A 26,173-nucleotide genomic window follows, 5' to 3' on the forward strand; every position below is an offset into this window, starting at 1 on the left:
CGAAAGCTGGATTCTGGCACGGACAGACTCAAGTACTGTTGACATAAACTGAAAGATAGACTGATCCCTGCAGCAGTCTCTTCACAGCCATGGGGAAGAAGCTATTCTTCAGTCTGTTGGTGCGAGCGCTCATGACTCTGAGTCTTCCATAGGGGAGGGTGGAGAACAGAGTGTGTCCTTGATGGGCGGGGTCATTTCGGATCTTTGTGGCCCGTCGGAGGAGCCGGCTCGAGTAGATCTCCTCTAGGCGTGGTAGTGGGGATCCAATGATCCACTGAGCAGTCTTGATGACCCGCTGCAGTCATTTCTTTTCGTTTGCAGTGCAGCTGGCGTACCACACCGTACAACCGTAGGTGAGGACACTCTCTATTGAGCAGTGATAAAGGTTTTTCAGCAGAGGTGGAGGGAGTTTGTTCCTCCTCAGCGTTCTCAGGATGGTATGCAGTGACGAAATACAGATATAACTATAAATACTAAAGGTACAGTGGAAAGTATCCTAAGTATCGCAAGGTTGAGTAACATTCAGGAAGATGTTTTTTGCTGTCAATGCAGCAAGTAGAGATAAGCTTTGTATGAACTAGCTTCATACTATCAGCTGCTGATAATGTTCTCAAAGTGTTCAGCTCAAGCTTCAGTCCTCCTCAGTCGTCCCTTTTAACAATGTTTATATGTGCTTCCTTTGAATCTCAATGAAGGAAACACAATCAGGGTACGCCCTGAGCTTTTTTTGCAATGCTGTCACTCGAATTCCCACCCATGATCCCACACCCTTCTCAGTGGAAGCCACGGCCCCACACCAGAACAGGGCCAAAAGTTTGAACCTAAAAAAAATATGATCTGATAGTGAAAGAAAGATTTGAAAGTAAAAAATACAAACTTGAAACTTGAAAAACAGGATTTGAATGTGAAAAAATAAGATCCTAATCAGAAAACATTAAACCTGCAACTGAAAAAACAACACCTAAATTTAAAAAAATATATTTAAGAGTGAAAAATGAAAATAAAGGATTTTATCAAAAGAATTCCAGAGCTGAACCAAAATTATCAGTAAAGTGATAAAACGTCTTCTACACTTGTTTTTATTTTGAATAAAGTGTTTTTAATTAAAAAAAATTGAAGATCAACCCTTGAACATCTAGTTTCAAATATTTTTTTTTCAAATGAACAAACCTTTTGACCTGGATCTCGCTCCACACGAATCCTTCAGATGGCAGAAGTGTAGTAAAAGTCAGGTGTAAAAAAACAGCCAATTGTGAAACTGCACGACTAGTAACTGGTGAGTTGTCTGTATTTTCAGCACTTGTATTCGAATGGGAAGACTTTTGCATTTTTTTTTTTACACATTTTAAAACTATTTACAGACAGACAACTTTTGAGACAACTTTTGCAGATTCAGGTTCACATTGACAAATTCTTTTACACATTGACAACCAGATTGAGGTACACACAGACAACTCTCCCTACGCATAGACAAATAGTTTTGCGACTATAATACCCCATAGCAGGGTCACTTGAAGGGTCTGCCGTCTGTTCTCCAGACTCCGGGCGTTCCGGTGAAGCGGTGGGGAGGAGACATACTGGAAAACAACACGTAAAACACACGCAGAGAACTCTGAAATATCTGATTGGTCCAAAGTGTTTGACAGAGAGCGACTCTGTCCAATCACAACATAGCATATCTTCGCAGAGCTTTTTAGCAAGTTTCTAGAACTGACAACACCATGGCCGCCGTTCTATGAAAGCCGTTCGGTTCCATCCACACGCTGTGAGATCGACTAACAGCGCGGCGCAGCTCCACAGGACGTTGCAACACAAGCTTGCTTTGACGGGAAGTGGGCGGCCCTACAGAGAAACACTGGCACGTACATGGGACATTCACCTGAATTATTTTCACTGATTTCCGCGTGTATACAGATACATCTTCAAGAAATGATATGTAGCTAACGTTACACCGTGGCCATAACGGACAACACTCGGGTAAGTAGTCCGCCAGTTCCGAGGAGACGGTGCGGAGTTCGCTCGGAGGCGAACGTGACACAACATGTTGAGCTAGCTCACCGTGTCTGCAGTGCGTGACGCGACCAGGACGCTAAACTCTAACGCCGTAAAAAAAAACCGACGATTATAACAGCAACACAAACTAACAGTTTAAAAACCTGACTACCAATACAACCTAAGAGTTACAACGTGAGGGAGTCGATGCGGTTGTTCTCGTTAAGGTCGACTCATTTTACTGCAGAGCCTCAAACATGCAAACTTGTTCTGTGGGAAGAGAATATTAAAAAAACAGCATAAAACCATTTAGATAACGAGTCCAAATGTTTCCTGTCCTTTTAGTGCATTATGAAATATCACGCCTTATGCCATGTACATATCAATGTTTAATATCTCTTATTTAGTTTTTAGTCTGTCTAGTTGACGTTTTACCTTTATATTCTATTTATTACCTTCTAATGCTGGCAACGAATTTTCCTTTGGGATATTCTGTTCTATACTATTAATATTTAAATAAAATCTCAACATATTGATTTTCTTTTGAGAAACCAGGAAGAATTTTAAAATAATGCATTTTTAAATGATGTTATACAATTTTTATTGCAGTAACAAATGGCGCAAAGGCAGGTAAACATGTGACATATGTTAATGTCCATAACTTTCCAACTCTTTGGGTACATCCGAATTGTCCCTCCTATCTCCTTATCTATCGACTTTTCCTGAACCCCGGAAGTGTTTTGTGTGGCGGCCATAACAAAGACTGTCCGAATTCTCAATAAGCAAAGAAAAGGAGGCTTGTTGCTTCCTTTAGAACCTCCTTTAGCTTAGAACCACTGATGCATCCTTTCGCTCATGCTGCCCCACAATTCCTTGCGGCGACAACATTTAAAGGGACCAGCTCACTGGAGCGTTCAGGGAAACTCCCGATGTCGGAAAAAGGGAGCAGATCATGTAAGTTACCAAAGCAATAATCTGCCTTGAACAACTTTAAATCATCAAAAACCCAAATGCACTTTTTGTCGTCCATTTTCAGAAACTTATTGTTCTTTCTCCACCATGGAGGACGTCACTAACTTGCGCCGCCGTCGCATTATTATGACGTCACTAAGTGAAAGTGCTGTCCGACTGCCACACTAACGTGATCGCCTTTCACTAACTCCTTTAGGAAGCCTCCTAACACCTTTCCTTAACTCCTTTAGGAAGCCTCCTAACACCTTTCCTTAACCCTGTGATGTCATCCACGGGGTTAAGGTAAAGTCGATAGTTAAGGAGTTAAGGCCCCTGCATACTCCCTTTTGAACCCATAAGAACAAGAAGAAAATTCGGCAGTGACGTCAGCCAGCAGCAGAAAAAAAAAGCTTTTTCGGCAGGACTGTTCATACTCCGATAAGAAGCTGCCGAACTCGCAGGCCACGCCCCCTCGCAACAGGCCACGCCCCCTCGCAGCAGGCACAAGTCTGTGATGCGGCGTTTAAACTTTTCAACAGCACAGTTTATTTCTGGCCTCCAGTGCTTTCAGAAATACATTTGTCTGAACTTTTTCAGTTATAAAAAAAGTTTTTGTCCGAGCGCGATGTTAGTCCAGTTTTAACTCCAGGAGCTGACAGCTGTTCGTGATGCGTTCAGGTGCATCACGTCAGCCTACACTCCGACATTTTAACGAGCTGCGGCGCTCGTACAGTAGCGCTGTTACAAGCTAAATATGATTAAAATATTATCGATAGTCATGAGCGAACTAGAACACGCATGCGCAGCACACGGCAGTGCAGAAGTTTCGGCAGTGCAGAAGTTTCGGCAGTGCGGCTCCCACATAGTTCGGCCAGGGCGGTTGGCACAGCCCAAACTAATTTGTTCGGCCAGAAGGAGCTGGCCGAAGGAAATTACGTCATTTTGTTCGACAGGACCCCGCACTGCCGAACTTTCGTCTTGTTCTTATGGAGTATGAAGAGGCCTTTAGGAGGGACAATTCGGGCGTACCCTTTCTCTTCTTAGTCAGAATTTTAACGAGATGCAACTATTCCAGATCAAAGTAACAGGCTTTGTTTTTTGTCATTTCCCCTTATTTGTTGAGCTTTCGTACCGCTGAATTGTGCCCTGTGACCACTGTGTCTGATGTAATGTTCAAATAATGACTGTCTCTGAGAACATTGTCGTGTAAATCGGGCCTTAGTAGTAGTAAATGAAGCTTTTGTACGCCCACTTCTTGAGGCTGTGGCTGTGCAAATATTCCAACTGGCCATTGAACCAGTGAACAGCGTCGTCTATCTTTTAAAACTTCCCAACTGCTGATGTGTTGGCCACTGGATTGCTAATGCAGCTTTCAGTATGGTTGCTTTTTGCCCTCTTCCAGCAGGTCACAAACGGGGCTCAATGGATGACAGCTGATCAATCAAAAATGTATCCAATTTTTTGCTCATTTATTGCTAATACTGTCCCCGATCTGATATCCTCTGATCCGGACATCCCGAGTTTGGAGTATTTTCCCACCCTGCCACTGACCTTTATGATTTGTGTTTTTCTGTTCATTTACAGTGATCATCATGGTGTCTGTGTTCCACCTGTTCCTGTTACCTTGCCTCGCTCCTGTACTCCACGTCACAGGAGGTCAGTGCTGTTTGTACCACACGGTTCACTTTTCCACCCCCTGACAGGCGGAGGTGGTCCTCTTCTGGCAACACAGAAGGCTGATAGCAACTACGGTGTGACGGTACAGGAAGCCCACGGTTCAGTCTCAGCCTGGGTTTTTGGGCAACAGTTCTGATCTGTGTTTTGTGTGTAAACAGAACATGTTTTTTGAAGTGGCACTGTTAAATACCACCACAACAATCGACTATTCAGATAATCAGGTCCAACCCCACATTGTAGATTTATACTGAAGACATTTAGGATGGTTTGTAGTATGTAATGTTGATGAGAGATACCGGATTAACAGTACCTAAGATTAGAGCCCAGATAAACATTTTAAAGTTCATGTCGCAGACACATTTCAATACCTCCTGTCTGGAGGAGACCATGTGAATCAGGCTTTCATGGCTGAATTGCAGCAAAGAAGCAATACTGAGTAAAATAAAGAGAAAGAAAAACATTTCTTGGGCCTACAAGTACAAGGAATAAACATCAGGAGCCTCATTAATGAAGGTTGCTGACGCACAATACGGGTCCTAAAAGATGCATACGCTACTTCCCATGCAACGTTTGTGATCTAAAAAAAAAAAAAAAGATTGGCGGGAGAATGTGCGTACCGGTACGCTAAGTTTGGACCTTGCGCACGCACATTTTGGAGGTGGGGAAACTGACGGCGCTGATGATGAGGTGGAGAATTGTAAGCAGATTCATCTCGCACATTTAATGTCTTCAAATATTAGACTGATTGATCCACATAATCATAAACAGCCGAGCTGCAGAGTTATAGATGTTTCTTCAGTGGAACATTACTGCTGAATGGTGGATAGAACTGACTGATTATCAATTGTGACAAAGTGTGTAAGAATCAGTCCCATTGCTGAGTAAGCATATAAATAGCGCGGTGACCGCCGTGCGGAATGCTGCACCATCATGCGCTCTGGACGCACTGCTGCTGGAGACAGACGACCTCCTCGTCACCCACTGCCTCCACCTCTAGAGTGCCTGAGGACACGACACAAAGTCCACTGAGCATTTTTTCAAGTCCGTGTTTAAATATTTAATTTATAAATTTAATAAACAGATAAAAAAAAAAAAATTTTTAAAAAAAAAATGTATCGGTCTCTGACAATCTGCCGCACAAGGTGGCCGTCACAACCATGGGGGCTGTTTTTGTGTCCAGCGATGTCACTCTCCTCTGGCCTCCACCTTCATATCAGAGTCTTCTTCTCCACCTCTACAGTCACTGATCTCTCTGTGGCTCTTGACACTTTCCAGCGGTGGCGGCGGGCTGCCGATCTTTATTTTTTCTTTTATTAGTGACACCACGACTGTGACCACCAAATAATATCATTCTCCTGACCTCCATCTCCCTAATGACTATTTCGTTCTCCATAAAATTCTTTTTCTTCGTCTTTTCTGACAGGATTTAGCATAAAATGCCATCGATCAGCTGATTGAGATGGAAAAACATTGACGAGGCACTTTGCATTGACCATTTATGGTAGAAAGTGGGCGTGTTGAGGAGGGATATGAACTGTCTGGACTGAGATCTATAAAAGGAAAGTGCGTGCAGATATACGTACGCAAGGTTTTATAAATGAGGCCCCCGATCAGCAGCCAAGCTTGAGAATTTAGGGGAAACTGCTGCAAAGTGAGCAGATGTTGCAGCATGTGTGTTTCTCACTGTGAATCACGGAGGAGGAGGTGTGATGGTGTGGTGTGCTTCACAGTTTTAGAACTGCAACAAGTTTCCCCAAGTACAAGGAAGCCATCACAGGAACTTGATGTACTGTGGTGGCATTTATTTCCATTGTGCTTTAATCGCATGTCGAACATCTCTGGTGTTTTGGATCTGCTCTGCTACCCAGCCGTATCATAAAAATTGTTTACATTGCAGTGAAGCTCAAAAACAGCACAGAATTTAAAGAATATATCTGTCCTTCAAATGTAAAAAAAAAAAAAAGAAACAAAACAAGCACAAAGAAAAAAAGACATTTTAATGAGTAAGAAATGTAGAAGAGACGTAGTTTGTCTTCGATACGTGCAAGTCTGAATGTACGTGATCGAAAAGGATTAGGCAGAAGTCTAAACTTATTTAATCCTGCCTCTCAAAGGGGGGGTGGGCCTGCCTCTCATATCTTGCAACACTTTCTAGATTTTACTGGAATTGTGTTTCACACCCTTGCCAGGCCAAAAAAAACCCCAGTGACACTTAGTTTGTTCGTTTTTTTTTTTTTAATGAATCCAGTTTTCATTGTCCAGAAATTACTGGTTGTTATTTAGATTTACTTGGTGTTTCAGTGCTTTGTCCAATCACGGTTGGCAGTGCATGTCATCACAAAGAGTAACCAGAACTTGCACTTGGTAGATTATATACCTTCACCACCAACACAATTTCTGTGTGATTTTTTTTTTTAAACTTTCGATACCAATATCCGCGTTTGTATGTGGGCTCATACCGGAAAATAGCGCTGAATTGCCTAACAAATGGTATGTCTTATTGTGGAAAAGACTGGGATCATGCTTTTGTTTATCAGTCTTGACTTAAAATATTTATTTCTTAGAAAAACAACAAGTAAACAGATATAAATGCACTGTTACTCATTTAATAACTGTGCACCAGTACAGCAATTGTAAACCAATTAGCTTCTCTGCATTGGTCAAACAATATGTAAAAGAAATTTAAGAAGTGTCACTGGATAAAAGTAATAAAGTAAAAGTATTGGAAATATAAAATATAATAAATCTGTTGGTAGATATTCAATATAAACAGTTTTCCTTGCAATGGTTTAGTGCAAATGTTGATTAAACATCCATTATGAAAGCATCCGAATAAACCAATAGCTTTACTAGCTTGGTCCAACAACATAAAAAAAAAAAAATACATGTGTAAGTGGTTCAGTCACTGTAATTAGGAATATAAGGCCTCATGTAAATTAATGAGGGGGAAAAACCTGAGAAAAACTAACAATATTCTGACTACCTTGATCAACGAACTAAAATCAACACAAACCCTCTTTGAAATGGTTCGATCAGTGCAATGGGTTAAAAAACCCAATGTAAATTTAAAATCAATAAAGAAATAAAAGATATTGAACTGAAATTAAGAAGGAAAAAAAACAATGGCTTCACTCGCTTCCTCGGTAGACGTTCAAATTAAACAGCAATCCGCTCTTAAAAGTGTTGCGTGCGAATGCTTATAGAGACCCACTGAAGTTTGTACCGTTTAACACTGCAGTGTGTGGCACGTAACCTTCGTCCAGCCAGTGTGCAGTTCAACTCAACAGTGACCGGTTGGAAACTTTGCGGCTCCAGATGTCTGTTGTGAACCTCAGAACCTTAACATCTTTTATCGTCCCAACTTTCGTTGGCGGAGGTTATAAACTCAAACAACCTCATTACCTCTGTTGTGTCGCCTCGGAGAAGTTGCTGGTTCAACACTCACTGTAACATCCTCACCATCATGTTGCTCACTCACAAGGATTTTATCTCTCTGATTTTCTTTTTTTCCCCCCGTTCTGTCACTTTTCAGAACTTTATCATCTGAATACAAGCCCGCAGCCTTTAGCGCTGGAGATCGGGACTAATTTCACCGCTACATGCACAATCGTCAACACATCTGTGGTCACAGTAGATGATCTCTTCTGGAATCTTACCAAGACCACTGTACCCAAAGAGCAGTACACCAAGGTCAACTCGTCGGCGCTGAATGTCACGATCCCCATCAGAGAGGACACTCCTCATTTGTTATTTTGCCTGTGCAAGAAGGATTCCTTGCATGTCCGCCTGAATGAAGCGAAGTTCATCCACGGGATTTTGCTTAAGAATGGCTGTAAGTCTTTTCTGTCATATAACTAAAACATGTGCTGTGCTGTATTCTTCTTTTTCATGTTGATGTGTTTGGTCATGTTGCGTATTAGTTGTAATGGCATTGCATTACAATGACGGGAAATCAGGGCATCAAAGCTAAATTCTGAGCAGTTCCAGCATTCTCTCTTTATTCAAGGCGAGGTCAATTTATTTATATGGCATCAGTCAGCCACAAGGCAATTCACAGTGCTTTACAAATGATAAAAGAAATACATTCAAGCAAGAAATTAGGAATCTTAATCTGAAGCTTGAGAGTATGAAAAACATGAAACCTCTCACCTTCAGCACAGCAGCTGATGACTAAAACAATCTCAATTTGAAGTCGCCACTGTATTGAGGAACGCCATGCAAATACAGGAAAAGTGATCAGAAAGACAATGTAGTCATCTTGACATTGTTTTGTGAGAAACTAGCAATGATCGGCATGTTTCTATATTGTTTTTCCTCCCATCAGATCCTCCAGACAAGCCTGAGAATCTGTCTTGTATAGCAGTGCAGGATAAATCGGTAATTTCTCCAACCATCACCTGTGAGTGGGAAACAAGAGGTCGTCAAACGAAGGATATCCCCACATCACACACACTGTTTATAAATGATTCGTGAGTACACCTTTACGTCTTCATGCCACTGCTGTTTAGTAAGAGTTTGCTCAGATAGGGTCCATTCAGAGAGAAACTTAATTCTGATCCTGGTTCAGGCTGATCTTTGTCCTGAACTGAGTCCACATGTCCAAGTGTGTATCCTTAATACATTTTCACGCTTGCACAGGGGACTCGAGCAAACTTTTTTTTTGGTTTGTTTTCTGTTTGTTTACAGGATAGCGCCTTTTGGTATAGTGCCTATTTAGAAAGACTGTAGGAGGATGTGTGTGCACGCAGAGGAGTGCGTGTGTGTGCGTGCGTGCGTGCGTGTGTGTTAGCACGGGGTCGGGTGGCTTTCACAGCTCTCGGCTAGAAACTGTTTTTTGAGTCTTTAAAGCCTTCTTTGTACTTTGTAGTACTGTATGGCAAAGCGTACCCAGACCCAAATGTGTCGCCTGGTTCCACCACAGAGAGAACGGTTAAAATGTAAGCGGGGTTGTGAACAGCCGCGCAACAATGTGGGTATGTGACATCATTATGTGACAGTAAACACAAGCCAATGCACAACACATTTGGCGTGGCACTGCTGGGGCGTCCGAAAAAAGCCATGAGCTTCCATTCTCTGTGACACAAAAATCTGTATCCATACAACATACATACTGCGCAATAAAAACAAGGGTACAGTTTTCACTATGATTATTCATAACCTCCTTCCTGGTGGGAGTGGTACAACAGTCTGTTGGCTGGGTGGGTGGGGTCTGTGGCGATGTGCCTCACCGTCCTCTGGACTCGACTGGTGTAAACCAAGGCCAGGTCACGTAGGGGACATTCAGCAATTCCCTGAAGACCTTCTTGTCCTATGCTGTACAGCTCTCTCTCTGTCTCTGTCTCTGTCTCTGTCTCTCTCTCTCTCTCTCTCTCTCTCTCTGAACCAACACGGAAGTAGCAGCTCTGTGGCTGCAAAAAAAAACTACTAAACATCAGTGCAAAGCGGAGTATGTAAACAACAACTGAGGATTCATAAGGTCTGGATCTGCCGCCCCGGGGGAGACTCCTGTTGCGACGTCACATATCTGCGGCGGTCTAAACCCCGCCTACATTTTAACCGTACTTTCTGCGGTGGAAACGTGCAACAGATTGGGCTCTGGCTATGCTTCGCCGTACCGCTCTGTTCTATCCCTGCACTTTTTGTGCCGTGGAGACGGGGCTTAAATGCCAAAAACAATTGCATTTTCAGCTGATCGTTGTCATGTGAATGTTTTGCTTCTCAAACCCGGCAGCAGTTTGCACCACTGAGCCTGTAACTTGACTACAGATGGCAACAGAAGGAAAACAACTGCATAATGACCAAACAGTTCTGTTTTTAAGGGGAAAAAAAGTTTGTTTTCAACGCAAGCATGTGGGACTTTTTATTATTCTTTAGATATTTCTGGAAAATAAAATTACAATCCTGCCTCATTAAAAAAGCTTAATAGATTATGGTCTTCATGATCTGATCACTTTATTTAGTGCCCATGCCATGGTGGGATTTGGTAGGATGGAAGAACAGAAACATGGGTATGGAGTATTTAAATCAATACTGTTTAAGAGATTGTTTGAATAGTATGAATTGAAGCTGTTCACAATTGTGTGGACTTCAATATTGATGTCTTCCTTATGATGTTTTCTATCAACAGAGAGCAAACCTATAATATATCCGCAGCTACAAACAAAGCCCAGGTGACATTCAATATCTTCCCCAATTTTATGCTTCTGGAAATCTGGGTGGAGGCTCACAATACACTGGGCAAAGTGGAATCTGAGCACCTGGTTAATTATGCCAATAGCTTTGGTGAGTAAACTTTTTTTTTAGGTGATTGAATTATGATAATAGAATCGTACCATATGAATTTTGCCGCACATGTTGGTGACATGCTTGTTGGATTTGTTGTTGCAGTGAAAACGAACCCTCCCTCAGACGTCAAAGCCATTTCAGAGAAGATTTTCTCCTCCTCTCTTCTCATAAACTGGACTCGTCCAATTTCAAACCGTTACATAAAATTGATGTATCAGATCCGATTCTGCCCACGTGGATCCAACGATTGGATCGAAGTGAGTATGTTTGTGCATTTTTCCAGAGCTTCTATCAGCCACATTTTTGAGAGGTTTCTTTGAGCTCATTCAACAGCTTTTTTTTTGCATTCAGGTCTGAGCACCAAAAACTGGACTTTGTTAGAGTAAATCCATTCTGTAAAATAATTTTCATGTTTAGTCTCATTCTGCTACTGCGTCACGCACCTTCTCCTGCAGAATTTATTCTTATTTCAAGAATTTCCCTCTGGGATTATTAAAGTGTTTCTATGCTATTCTATTTCCCTCTATAATAGCTGCAGGTCAGTTATGATAGCAGCCATAAATCATGTTGCTCCCTCCACCATACTCCACCGTTGAAAGGATGTTTGTACGCTGTGTGCTTTTATTACCATATATATTAAACCTGACTCAACAATTCAACCTTTTTAGTTGACGGAACATTTTCCCAGTAGTGTTTAGCAGTTTCAAAGTGCTCCGTAAAAGGTGCTGGCCTGTAAGAAAAGGTCTTTTCTTCATCCCTCTCAGTCTCATGCGCCATAACCATTTTAAACAGCTGCTTTGGTTTCTGTGCAGAACAGCAGACACTTCTCTGAGCTCTTCTTGGAATCGTTAGCTTTAAGGTCCACTTCCTCTTTTTAGCAACTCTGTGAACGTTTCATGGCTGCATTTAATAAAGACACAAAATAGTTTGTGTAGTATCAAGTTAAACACCTTGTTTGTTTATACTTGGAAACTTAGATCCCGATCAGATTGTTTTAGCAAATTATACGGAAAGAAATTGTTTAAATATGCAAACATTGTAATGATCACCTTCAACCAGAAGTTGCTGCCAACAAATCCCTCATTATTTGAGATTTATTTAATCATTTTGACTTCATGAATGTGTATTTTTACAATTAAAGTTCTAAGAAACATGATAATAGAGGTGTGGTTTGTTATGTTTAGGTGCCTCTTGAGGACACTGCCAAGGATATACATTCCTTCCGACTCCAGAACCTTCAACCAGACATGGATTATATCAGCCAGGTACGCTGCAAGTATAACAAAGAGCACGAGGGCCACTGGAGTGACTGGAGCACCAACGCTACCCAGAGAACACCAGAGGCTCGTGAGTGTTGTTGTCCTTTGGTTTTATACATGGTGCTCAAATGCAAATGACCTTTGGCTAAGCCTTGCCCCCTTAGTTACTGTTGCTCACTCAAACAAGCTGTTGCAGCTGACTGCATGTATACGATAACGGTTAACGGGAAGTTAGCCGTGATGAGCCCGGCCTTTGCAAAGCCCACTGCTTTGTACACATTTGGTTTTTTTTTTAACAACATTGCATGCTTCCCCATACAAGATCTCTGCTGAGGAGCAGCTGGTTTCCAGAGGAAATATCCAGGTGATCTGGGGCAGTGATTCTAAACCGTGGGCCCCGATTTGATTTTATGGCGGGGCTGTCAAACATAAGCCCCCCCCCCCCCCACACACACACACACACAACTCTCCAGGACACACTTGTAAAAGAGATTAATAATCTCAGTGTGGTTCTCCTGGCTAAAAAGAAGGCTAAATACAATAAAACAAGTCCTTGTAAGAATGCTTTATATTATGTTGCAATGGGATGTTTTCTTTTTGTTTTTTTTGTAGTACCGTCAGGAGAACCAGATTTATGGAGAATCATCACTGACGATGGCACAAATGAACGACAAGTGCAGTTTGTTTGTAAGGTATGGTATTTTCATTCATTCATTCGTCACAAACAGTTCCATTCCATGATAATCAGATGAATAAAACTAAAACTGCAGTGTAATAATTCAAATGAAGGAACTTGCATAATGGGCATTATTTATTCAATTTCAATTTATTTCATATTTTATAATATTTGACTTGTATTTATGTAGCTTGAGAGATTAAAGATGGTCGGGAACGCCTCAGACAGCTGATGGGGTGATTGTGCAGCTCTATCTCTCAATTATAGTTGTAAATATGTTTATTTCTTTTATTACATTGTTGGCAAGTTATTACATTATTGTCTTTATGCTACAAGCCTTAAATAACTAATGTCTGATGAAGTCTCAGGAAATGTTTTAAGGTTAGTTTATATCAGATTTTGACAGATGGAGTTCAATAAGTGAGAAGATCTTCAGAACCTATTCTCTACACAAAGAATTGTAATTATTAATACGATAAATAAAACAATGCTATTGTTTTATTGGTCCAGGCTATTTGTTTAAATGTGAAGTCATGCTTTAATTGCATTGTGATGTTTCCGGTCATTCTTTATCACTCCTGTTTTTGCTCTATACTTGAGGAATCAGTTAAACTGATTGGTAATGTGGTGCATGTGTCTTTGCCTTGCCAGGATCCGCAGGCTGCCAATGGGAAGATCACAAGTTTTAACATAGGGATTCAAGATCAGAGGGGTAAAAGCAGCAAATGGATTGGGGAGTGGGAAAGTATAGCTGTCAACGGGTCGGACGGGGACCGAAGAGGGACCAGGGTCCTCAAAACGATCTCTCTTCCTGAAAAGAAATCCGTGATCGTGCACGTCATCGCTGTCAACTCTGTGGGAAAGTCTCCGAAGGCATTGATGAAAATTCCTGCAAAACGAGACGGTGAGTGTGTAGTGTGTGATGATTCATAGATACTCTTCAACGCATATCTATAATTCAAAAGCCTTTATTGTCATTGTCGTAAAAAACGAACAATGAGATTGAGTGGCAGATCCCTGGTGAGACGCACAGAATAAATACAAAACGAAAACACAGAATAAATACAAATTTAAAAAGAGAAAAGATTAAAAGAGGTAGATCTGTGGCTATAGAGAAATTCACCAATAAAGTGCATAGAGGAAGTGGGTATTTCTGAATACAGGATTAGTTTGTGTTGAGTGCAGTGACAGCTCTTGGATAGAAGCTGTCCCTCAGTCTATTAGTTCTGGTTCTTAGTGGCCTGTAGCGCCTGCCAGAGGGCAACAAGTCAAAGAGATGATGGCTGGGGTGAGATGAGTCCTTGACAATATTCCGGGCTCTACTGAGGCAGCGGGAGTTGTAGAGATCCAGGAGGGAAGGCAGAGGCCAGCCGATGATCTTCTCTGCTGTCCTCACTACCCTCTGCAGCCTCTTCCGCTCTGCCTCGGTGCAGCTAGAGTACCACACCGTGATGGCGTAGGTCAGCACACTCTCTATGCTGGAGCGGTAGAAGGTTACCAGCAGCTGAGTGTTCAGGTTCTGCCTCCTGAGGAACTCTCAGGAAGTGGAGCCGCTGCTGGGCCTTCTTCACCACTGCGGCAGTGTTCATAGTCCAAGAGAGGTCTGCTGCCATGTGGACGCCAAGATACCTGAAAGACTGTCCTCTGGGTGGAAACAGTTGGAACGAAGCTCAGACGACACGTTTGGCTCCATTCGCTGCTCTAGTTTGCCAGTAAATTCTGCATTCAAGTCCTTCTTGGTTGGTCCCATTTTCTCACATGAGGTTCTTCTTACAAGCTTTTCTGAGCTTTAAGTACCAAGCAACCAACGTACACACCTGATTTTAACGTGTGGAAACAACATGATTGTTTCAGAAAGTCTACTTCCTATAACCAAAACTTTTAGACTTTTTTGAATCTGAAGCAGGCTGGAAACCACCCCAACCTTTTATTTTGAAAGCTCCCGCTTTCCAATGTTAGCGTGTGTCCATTGGTGTTTAGCTTGACCGTAATGTTGGCAGTACGGTGGTCAGACAGACGGTCGACAACCTTTCTCTGAGGCAGTGAGCAAGCTCCAGGGAACAAAGGTTCTCTACTCAAGATGTTCAAGGCATCATATGCTGTGTTACAGTTGACTTTGAGGGAGGCGCACTGAGATGAGATGAGGACCAAACCGGTTTCATTTTTAGGAACTTCATGAGGTCCAAAACAGCTCCAGGCTTCCTGTGGTACACACATGTACTAAAAGAAAGTCTTAGGACTACTAAAGTCCAATGGCCTTGAAAATAGAAGTTTATTAAGCTTATATGTCATATTTGTTTTTATGAATCTTTATTTCAAATGTACAAATATTGAGTGTCGTGTGTTTGCAGAGCATGGCTCGGTGCAGGAGCTGAGGGTCTGGCCCCATGAGGAGAAGCTGGTGGTGGAATGGAAACCCCTAAACAGCACAAATTTGACAGAGTACGTGGTGGAGTGGACCACTGGAGAGCAGATGGACTGGCAGAGGGAATCCGCACTGACCACACACACCACCATTAAAGGTGAAACAAAAGCATCACAGAAAATTAGTTCCTTACCCTTGAAGAATCAGTTTGTACATCAGAACTTTGTGGACAATGCATCATTTTCTTTAGAAACACAAATACCCACTGGCATATTAAACTACATGAACTCGCCTTTCTAACGTCGATACCAGGCTCAACTCTCCTTGAGCTCTCCAGTGTAAAAAACCATCAAATCTGCAAGCGACTGTAACTGAAAGCAGGTCGAATTCTTTCCTTACCTTTTTGTCATCAGTTTAGACCATTCATACCAATGTAACCAGTCCACTTGCCCATATGAGCATTTGGTAGAACTACGGTTTGAATACAAAGTGCCATTTATTTCTACTTAGCCTGAGGTTTCCAACTATATATATACACAACACTTGTATGCTGCATGTTTCTTTCCCTGAGTGGATGTGCACTCAGTATTATTTTTCTTTTTTCTTTGAAGGTACATTATTGTCTGAAAGTTGAAACACACATTTGGCACACTTTTGCTTCTTCTATAAATTGCTTGAGGCATTTCCTATCCACATGTGGTTCAGTTGTATTCAGTATTTCATTTAGTTTAATCTTTGCATGAGCACATTGTCGTTAAGGTTTTACTCTGTACAACTCAGAACATATGTTGAGGATGGGTAAAAAAAAAAAAAAAGTGATTCCTCCTTTAGTTTCTCATTTACTCAGACCCTATGATGTTACTGACAGGAAGAGAACATCTTCTGAGGTCTTTCGACAGACACAGACCTCTTTTTATGTATTTTGGACCTGTGGATTTAGGCAGAATCACTTCCTAAACTTTGGTATTTTAAACGGTTATTTACTAGTTACAGACTAAAACAATATTGACATCTGCATCATTTCCAGGGAGCCTGGAGCCGTTTGTCTGCTACAATGTTTCTGTGTATCCGATACATAACGGCCGGGTTGGGAAAGCAGCTCGTGTTGAGGCCTTCCTGGAAGAAGGAGGTAAGTTATCTGACTCTTTCCCTTCTCTGTCAGGATGGGTTTTTATTTTTTTTAATTAGCAGTTTGTGCAAACTAGCAGCTTTTTTTGCATTATTTTTGAGCAGGACCTCTTATTAGCAAAATTTTAGTTTAGTTAAAGTAGTAACGGAGCATGTTTCTCTATCTGAGGCATTCAAGCGCAAAATACAAAAAGAGAACTGAGCACTACTTTAGATTGTGTTATTCTGCAGACACTTGGAACCGAGCAACTTTAAAAAAAAAAAAAAAAGTTTGTGAGCTCCTAAAATGTAAACAGTCCACTTTTTTGCTGGAGGGCGGGGGCGGCATGTTTATTCATCTTGTCGTTTTTTACATTTCAGCATTAAATTTAGGAACAGATTTCATTCTGCATCGGGAAACTAACTGTGACGGGTGTTGGTTATGAGGAACTGAGAGCACACGCCTACTATCATGTCACATAACCTTCGGTTTCCTTGCAGTTCTTCACTGGACATCTTGCAGGTTTCTGCTAATGTTCTGACTCTAAAGTTTCCTGTAGACCAATAATGAGGCCATCCACTTCTGTGTGCAAATCTTCTCACTTGTTCTAGTAATCTTAACTCTGTCTTCACTGCCTCAACAGCCATAGGGTGTATTTGTAGTTTCTGACTGGCTGTGTGGTTTGGTGTCTCGTTTCACTTCTGCTGTCCCTCTGAGAGGGGGTCATTTAGATGTGAGGAAGTTAGAGAAAAGAAATAGAGTTCATCGCATAGTTCAGAGCCTTAAAAGTGCCGTGCTGTGGAAACACTCGATGGCACTGCATTGTAATCACTGGAATTAATAGTTTTTTTTGTTTGTTTGTTTTTTAAATATGGTCACTGGTAAAAGTATGGGATTACATGTTTTTTAATCAAATACAACCTAAAAATTAAAGCTGCAAGCAGCCTTGATCGGGACCTCACACTCTGGCCTCTGGCCCGTCTGGGTCGGCCCAGCCAAAATTTTATAATGCTGGCTCATTGTTTTTGGTAATTCTCCTTCTCTTTCTCAGAAGTAATTAGATATTCTTCCACCTTGTAATATTTTCTTAAAAATTTTGAAAATATCCCATGTTTAAAGATTCCCGGCCTTTAACAGAGTAAATATATCTTTTCCCTAAGAGAATAATCAAGTTAATTATTACCTTCTGTTCAGATTGACCAGTATAACCTAAAAGAATTGTTGGAAGATCCAGTTGACGTTTCAAATTCATTGTTTTTAACATCTGTAGTACTTGAGTCCAAAAATTAGAAACTACCTGGCAATACCAAAATAAATGATCGACTGATTCTGGCTCTGAAAAACAAAAGCGACAATTGTCTGATTTTTAAAAAAAATTTTGTTGGTAAGAAATATCCAATCCAATATAATCCAATATTATTTTCTAACCCACAGAACTTCTTTATAATAAAGCAATACTTTTGGTTCATCAGCAACTACAAAACAAACTACATACTACTGTAAATGAAAGCTTGGATTTTTCAGCCATAAATGAGCCTTTTAATGGCTTCATCTGAAAGAGAACTTTAATCAGCCTGTGTTTACGTAGGTTGCCATTGGAAACGGCTGTCGAGCTGCGTTCTATCATTCTACACCTCCATTCCTCCATGTTGAAACATTTGATTCAGACTCGTCCAGAAATATAGGGAAAGGAGCAGAAATTCTCAATGTAATGCCCAAATGTTGAAAAATAAGCCCCAAGCTCAATCATGTTATTATTATTATTATTGTTGTTTTTTTTCTTTTCTCTCTCTATGGGCACTGTGGGGCTCCGGACTAAAACAAGTCGAACGTGAAAAAACAACAATAGATATACGAAGAGACGTAATGTTTTCTCGCTCTTTGGTCTGCATCTGAGGTTCAGGTCAGACTAGATGAAGCAACCTGGACTAAACTGATGAATACAGTCAGTCTCCTCGTACCTGTGTGAGCGCTGCGTTGGTGAAATCAGTGACCTACGACGTTTTGGAGTGACGCAACGACGTGGCTCTCACATGGCCCCGTGGACAATGGAAAAACAACTAGTCCTTTGGCGCTGCTCATTTAAGAACTGGCCCTGGCACCGGCCCTGAACTAGCACCTGGTTCTTTTTGGTGGAAAAGCCCTAACAGTTTCATTGACGGGATATTGCGTAATTCTTGGTGTGAACGATGCAACGCGAATGGACGCAGCTGCAGTTGGTGATGTCATCTACAATGGGGAGAGGACGTTGTTTATCTACATATTTTGGAAATAACTCCTCAGAATCCACAGTTTTCGGGCAAATTTTTTAATTTTTCCCATCTCCGCCTGCCTACATGCAGAAGGGTCCTTGGGCAAGACACTGAACTCCAAACTGGGTGAATGCAGTGAGAGTGTGAGTGGTTGGTGGCGGTCGGAGGGGTCGATGGTGCATTTTGGCAGCCTCACTTCCGAGTGTGGAGTTAATGAATAATGCAATGTAAAGCGTCTTTGAGTGTCCAGAAAAGCGTTATATAAAACCTATGCATTATTACAAATTGATGTGTAAATGAAATTGACACTATTCTTAATTAAAGGAAGTAAAGATCCTGGTGGGACTGCTGAGCTGCTGTCAGTCTGATTGAATCAATGCATTTGACTTAAATACACTGCCACATTTATTTGCCCGTTCCAAGGTTTTCACTGTGTTGCACACTCAGTATTGACATCTGTAAACAGCATTGCTCAATCTTACTACAAATGGTTGATTTAAAGTTCAGCCTCAGTTTTGGTTTCAACCAAATAATTAAGTTAACCTTGTGAAGTACTTAAAAATGTTAAATTTTAACAGCATTGTTGAATATTTCAGTTTTTTAGTTTCGCTGCAGTTTCAAAGTACATAAAACAAAAGAAACATGCCCTTTGAATTAGTTTTAAAGTTGAAGGAAGGAAATATTGTCACTGGTTCGATAAAGTGTTAAAGTCTGTATTTGAATCCCGATGAGCTTCAAATCCACGATGTTGATGTTGCAGTTCCAGCTCAAGCCCCCGAAGCCACATTGCAGGGGGACCCTGGACGTAACAAGGCCACGCTGGTGTGGAATAAGATCCCGGATCCCATTCGAAGAGGCTTCGTCACTCACTACACGCTCTTCTACGGGAACGGGGCTGAAGTGCGTGGTACGTAACTGCTGTTGGGTATCCTGCATAGCTGCATCACCTTTACGGCTCTTTGTTCACTGTTGAATTTTAAGATCTCACCCATCACTCTGCTCTTTTTCAGCCCTATCGCTGCCAGCTAACACTACCTCGTACACGCTGACCTCCCTGTCCGCCAACACCAAGTACGATGTTTGGATCCAGGTTTCCACCATCAAAGGCTCAAAGGATGGCTCCAAAAGCTACTTTACCACTCTGAAATATGGTCAGTGTGAGCTGTAACACACAACCGGCTCCTTTCTGCACTTTGAAACAAACACAAAACACAAACCTTGCACACGTTGTTACATTGAGAAAGTAGAACTGGCACTCAGCAGCACGCATACCTTCACCAACGCCACATTTCTTTGTGGAATCGAATTAGCATCGCTAGCATGTTAGCCGTTAGTTCATATTGATGCTAACTAGCCTGTCGGATAGCAACATGACTGTGTGAAATGCTGAGTGGGGGCACACAGGTAAACCTCTACCCGAGTCAATGTGGTCACACCAGTGTTTCTGGATACTTGCCCAACTGAGATATTAGCTGTGAGCTCCCTGGCGGAGTTAGCAGTGTGCGAGCAGGCGACTCACAACGGACCTTCAAAGCCTCGTTTCCACTGCACAAAATGTGCCAGTATGGACCCTATGCGGTGGGAACGCACATTTGGGTCTGGGTACGCTTTGCCGTAGCGCTCTGTTCTGTCCCGTTCCATCACGGCACATTTTGTGCAGTGGAAACGGGGCTCAAGTTTGTCCACAACGGAGGAAATATCTTGCCTCTCGAGGAGCTGCTGGGTTTGAAAATCGAATCGATTGGTCCTTGGATGATGACAAATCATCTCTGCAAATTTCATGCAATTCAGGTCAGTACGTTTTGCGAAAGGTTGGCAAAATACCTACATAAAAACCAATAAATAAATAAATACAGGCAGGAAAAAACATAACTTTTGCCACCAACGTCCATTGGTGAAGGGAACTACTCATTTGTACCAAGTGAGTCACAAAGTAATAATGCTGTCAGATAAGCTGATGTTACTTCACATCAGAAACTTTTTATGGAAATATGTATTCTATGAAAGGGCCGACATATGAACATCCTGTCTGTGAGAGTTATTGTGATAGTTAAGAAATAAAGGAAATGTATTTCCATTTTGAACAGATAAATAGAAATGACCCCATGTACAGGACAATGTGAATATAAACATGGAGACTGCTGACTACTGTTGCACATTAACAGTGGTGGATTTTGCTCAGGGCGAAGTGGGCAGCTGCCCAGGGCGCACACTCAACAGGAGCGCACCGAGCACCGGCTCAGATACGGTCTTGTGGCTCCGCCCCCTGTCTGTGCAGACAGCTGTCAGCTCCTGCTGTTAAAACCAGACCAACATCGCAGCTCAGTCACAAGATGCTGCTTATTTCTGTCATATTTCTTTTAAAGGACATTAATTCAGACGTTCGACTGCTGGACACTGACCACTCTGTTGTCTTTTCTCCCTCCAGCGCCCGGAGAGATCGAGGGCATCGTGGTGGGAGTGAGCCTGGGTTTAATGTTTGTCTTCCTCCTGACCATGCTGCTCTGCATCTACAAGAGAGACATGTAGGTGGTCCTCCAACACTCCTTAAGGCGCAGTCATGCTTTCTGCGTCTGCGAGTTCGCAGAGTTTTCGTTGGTCTGTGTGACGTAAATATTGTTTTTCACCCTGTTTTTTCATTTTAACGCTTGTGACCATGCGAACTGTATGCTCCGACTGCGCATCTGCCAGGGACTACTGGGCACTTGTGTTGCTGGTATCCCGGTGTGTGCAATCACAATTTAAAAGAGTATAAAGATAGTCCGATGGCTCTGAACCCCTGGAGGGAAATATAAAGAACTTTTGGAAAGTTGGAGAACGCCGGCCACCCGAAGTGGAGATATCTTATGTTATGGAACGCGCACCGACATGAACCCAGAAATGTATGAATGGAGTCCACGATCCACGGTCAAAGCGGTCTGCGGAGGAGCAGTTCGGAAAGTGTGACTGGGCCTGTTGGGATTTATGGTTGGTTATTAGCATCAAAATTACTGTGAGTAATAGATTACAGAAAGTGATAAATCACTAGAAGTAATTTATGAAAAATACGATATACGAGGGAACGAGATTATTTAATCCGCGTTCGCGGAGCCACGGCTCTTGAGAGCGCTGCCGTGCTCCTCCGCTGTCAGTCAGCTACGTCGGCTATAATTTAGAAGCAGTTTTCCATTGTCGTTTTTCTTTCACACTTTTCATAGTGACATTATTAGAACTAACGTCACGTCCAGGTCTTGTTTCGCGTTCTGACTGCAGGCTGAGGAGCTGCAGCCGCTGAGCAATACAACCCCGCTCCGAGACGCTCCTATATTATTTTCTAACCCACAGAACTTCTTTATAATGAATATTTTTGGTTCATTAGCAACTAAAAAACAAACTACATACTACTGTAAATGAAAGTTGGATTTTATAGCCATAAATGAGCCTTTTTACGACTTCATGTGAAAGAGGACTTAAATCAGTGTGTTTACATAGGTTGCCATTGGAAACGGCTTTTGGAGCTGCGTTCTATCATTCTACACCTCCATTCCTCCATGTTGAAGCATTTGATTCAGACATGTCCAGAAATAAAGTGAAAGGAGCAGAAATTCACAATGTAATGCCCAAATGTTGAAAAATTAACCCCAAACTCATACATGTCTTATTTATTTTTCTCTCTGGCCACTCTGGGGCTCCGGACTAAAGCAAGACGGACGTGAAAAAACACCAATAGAGATACGAAGAGACGTAATGTTTTCTTTCTCTTTGGTACATCTGAGGTTCAGGACAGACTAGATGGAGCGACCTGGACTAAACCGATGAATACAGTCCGTCTCCTTGTTCCTGTACGAGCGCTGTCAGCGCCAAATTGTTGAAATCAGTGACGTATCATGTTTTGGAGTGACGCATTGACGTGGCTCTCGCTTGGCTCCGTTAACGGTGGAAAAATAATCGGTTCTTTGGCGGTGCTCATTTAAGAACTGGCCCTGAACTAGCTGCTGGTTCTTGTTGGTGGAAAAGCCCTATTTGTCTCAAAACTGTTAAAATAGTATATGTATAGCTTGTCTAGACAGTTTTAAGCTTTTGTAGTTGGTTTAATATCGGTTTGTTGGTATAAAAGCTGAAGGGCCTGGTCTTTTATTTTTAGAGATTAAAAGCCCTTTGGGAGCATTTTGGGTTCGCTCTTGAAGGGATCTGCTTTCAGCAGAGTTCACGGTGCATCATGGTCTTCAGCTGATCACCTTTCTTTCGTCTTGCAGGATCAAGGAGAATTTCTGGCCTCAGATTCCAAACCCTGGAGAGAGCACGATTGGAAGCTGGTCTCCGGATTATTCTCTGAAAGTAAGACCTCATTAGGACAGATTGTTGTTGACGCCACCATCTTTTACTGCATGTCTGCCACCTTGGTGAGTTTTAATTGTGACGTGCTTCTGCTCTCCAGGCCGAGACGCCAAAGGAGAACTGTCTGTCGGGCATCAGTGTGCTGGATATGGACCTGTGCGATGCAAAGTGTGTGTTTGAGGAGGACAAGGCCAGTCTGGCTCTGAAGAAGGACAAGTATCTGTCGGAGGAGCACAGCAGCGGCATCGGCGGCTCATCCTGCATGTCCTCGCCCCGCCAGAGTGTGTCAGACAGCGATGAGGGAGGCGACATGGCCGACACCACGGCCAGCACCGTGCAGTACTCCTCTGTGGTGGCGTCCAGCGGCTACAAGGGCCAGACGCCTGGCTCCCAGGCTCAGCAGACCGTCTTCTCACGCTCAGAGTCCACGCAGCCGTTGCTGGACTCCGAGGAGAACCCGGACGTGGTACAGGAGGGCAGCAGAACCTTCCAGCGCTCCTCCCGACAGCCGTGCTTCCCACACGGCGCGGGGAGGGAAGACGCCGAAGACAGTCAGCTGGAGATGGAGCTGCAGGACGTGGTGGAGCCTCTGGTGTTTTGTCCCCTGGAAGAGGACGCCGAGCAGACAGCAGCAGATGGCCTGCCGGCGGCCTGGCTGGCAGCGGCACTGGCCTCCAGCTATATGCCTCAGGGTGGCTACCGGCCGCAGTGATCCGGTGCCTTCTGCCGACGCCATTGCTTCATTTCAAGTCTTTGGAGAATCTCCCAATATATTGTTTGCACTTGACCAAGTATGACTCGTCCGGGATGCTTTGGGGGAGGGCTGAAGTGCTAGATGGAATACTTTATGGACATGATACCCAGAGTAGACACGTCATTTTGACCCTAAAATGCAACTACTTGCTGACGTTTGAAACCCGACATGAGCATGATCCACAGTCCCAGCAGTGAGGGGCTTTCCTCTCTCACCTCTGAACTGCAGCGCCATTTGCTGGAGGATCTTTAGCTCTGCAGGGAGGTCACCATTTCAGAATCAGAATACTTTATTAATCCCTGGGGGAAATTCTTTTTAATGTGGACATTGTCTTTTAACATACTGCAAATGTGTTTACACTTTCACATCACTGATCGGCCATAACATTATAACCACATGCAGGTGATATGATTATTACTGACCATCTCTTCATTGTGGCTCCTGTTAATGCTTGAGATATTTCGTGTTGGAAGCAGTAAAATGGTCATGTGGGAGGATCTGAGTGAATTAAACAAGGACCAAATAGGGATGGCTATAAGACTGGATCACGTCTCCGCACCGCAACTCCCATGGACTTTTCCTGGTGTGCAGTGGTCGGTATCTGAGAGGTGGAGGAGGTAAACCAGTGACAGGTATGCTGGACAGCCAAGCCTTATTAAAGTACATGGGGAGCCATCAGATTAGCTGCTCTAACTGATACTCATGGCTGATCGATGTATATACACTGTTTATGAATGTCATCAAGTATTATGAGTTCACACTGATGTTTCCTGCTGAGGAGATATTAATACAAGTGTGATAAAGCCCGCTGGAGCTCCTATTTGCTGCGACAAATTACGATTATCCTTCAACAGGAAAAGGGGAATTTTCACTATAGGCTAGAGATTTAATTTTGAACCTCAGCATTCATAAGACAACTGCCTTATAAACTATTTTCATGTTCTCAACAGTCAAAAGAAATTATTCACCATATCAACACTTTTTTGTCATTAGATTTCAAACTAAATGGGCTTATTAAGGAAGTTCAGACGCTCTTGCATTAAGAACACATGGACACTTCATGCACTGTTGAATTTGCAAGAAGTAAATTCCAACATGGTTTGAGACAACAAACAAAGTTGTACATGGCTTTTGAAGATGTTCAAATTGATGTGACACATTTGTGAAGCTCTACAAGTTCAAACCTGTTCCGAAGATATGTTGAATTGTAAATTGTCGCAGTCCAGTTTGTTTCCTTTCTTTAGCTGAAGTGTGTTGACAATGGACATTTATTCTTGAAGAAGACATTCAGGATTCTGTGGTCACCTTAGGAGCTCCCTGAGCACCACATCTTTGGTTTGTTTTTTCAACGGCTCACTGACTGAATGTGACTCTCATTGTAAACAGCTGTCTCAGCATTCTTTGAGACCCCTCTGATTGCAGCTCTGCATGACGAATTGTAGCTCCTCTGCCCCTCTCCGCTCACACTAACTCGACAGGGACTAAACACATGCAGCTGGTGACACGTGGACAACCTTTCGAATGTCCTCCGACTTGTCCACATACATCCAGGAGTAATCCAGAGACAACTGACTGGCATTGGGATCTCTGCAGCTTCATAGCTTCTTTGACTACTCGGGGTTGTGGTGATTGCACCGTTCTCCTAAACGCCGTAACTTTACAAAAAAATCCACACTCATTTTGCTTGCGAAGGATTGCCAGTATATTTTATCAATGTTTAAAGTGCCACGTTACATGAGACATTTGCTGACGGTGTAGTATGAACTCCTTTTTCAAAACACTATTTCACATGTGGGTTTTTGCTGTTTCAGTGCTGTAAATGACTAACATCAAATCTAAAATAAAAGCTGTATCTGTTGAGTTCTTGTGCTGGCATGACTGTGTATCCAACTACTGTTTTCATTTTTACGGAGAAGAACAAACAGGTCTGTCAGAAAGAGAATAGAAATGAAGATGGATAGGTGAATGCTTCACGTCTTCATTGTCTTCTCATCACTGCTGCAGTAATATTTTCTATTCAAACATTTTTTTTTTAGCAGGTCGGTAATGACACTGGACAAAAAGTTGATATGTATGTTGTAACTATGTATTAAACTTCAGTTACAGTGTCGGCACAGAAAGGAAGTGGAGGCGGATTCTGGAGTTTGCATATTCTCCCTGTTAATTAGCATCTCTTAAGATGCCCATTGATATTATTGTGTATGTCTGTGTCCTCTGGTGCCTTGTGTTGATGTCCCCATAACAAGTAATCGGACACAAAAAAGGAATAGTACTGATCATTACCCTTCAATTTCACCCTTCACACACTTACACACAGGGCTGGTGTCGTCACACACAACAAGGCCACAGTGTCTCTGAATGTCGCCACACAAATGCAATTAACTAAGGTTTACTGCTTAAATTCATAACTCCTTGCATCCAAACCCGGCTGGGATAGGATTCTGCTTGTGATCCCTGAAGTTGTAGGAAAAGTATAGAAGATGGATGAATTGTGAGTTCTGCATGAGGTAGGACGTGTAGTGAAAATGACAATAATT

At 42.4% G+C, this 26,173-nt stretch overlaps 1 protein-coding gene across 1 annotated transcript; it reads left to right on the forward strand.

The window, feature by feature from the left end:
- Positions 1-1,824: 1,824 nt before the first annotated feature.
- On the forward strand, positions 1,825-25,745 carry il6st (interleukin 6 cytokine family signal transduce). The gene is made up of 16 exons (XM_080476976.1): positions 1,825-1,977; positions 4,528-4,599; positions 8,153-8,452; positions 8,945-9,089; positions 10,748-10,902; positions 11,008-11,162; positions 12,090-12,252; positions 12,777-12,856; positions 13,492-13,744; positions 15,192-15,362; positions 16,233-16,334; positions 19,326-19,472; positions 19,576-19,716; positions 20,994-21,090; positions 22,801-22,882; positions 22,983-25,745. The coding sequence occupies exons 2-16, from the start codon at positions 4,536-4,538 to the stop codon at positions 23,592-23,594; spliced, it is 2,667 nt and encodes an 888-aa protein (XP_080333102.1). The 5' UTR covers positions 1,825-1,977; positions 4,528-4,535; the 3' UTR covers positions 23,595-25,745.
- The last annotated feature ends 428 nt before the right edge of the window (positions 25,746-26,173 follow it).

This window comes from Lipophrys pholis (assembly GCF_963383615.2).
Source record: "Lipophrys pholis genome assembly, chromosome: 12".
Taxonomy (NCBI): Eukaryota; Metazoa; Chordata; class Actinopteri; order Blenniiformes; family Blenniidae; genus Lipophrys; species Lipophrys pholis.

What these genes read in the sequence shown, in the direction of transcription:
- il6st (XM_080476976.1), top strand. Translation starts at nt 4,536, where the DNA reads ATGGTGTCTGTGTTCCACCTGTTCCTGTTACCTTGCCTCGCTCCTGTA. An exon ending in GAACGGGGCTGAAGTGCGTG is followed by an intron (nt 19,473 to 19,575) that starts GTACGTAACTGC and finishes GCTCTTTTTCAG; the next exon opens with CCCTATCGCTGCCAGCTAAC. An exon ending in CTCCGGATTATTCTCTGAAA is followed by an intron (nt 22,883 to 22,982) that starts GTAAGACCTCAT and finishes TCTGCTCTCCAG; the next exon opens with GCCGAGACGCCAAAGGAGAA.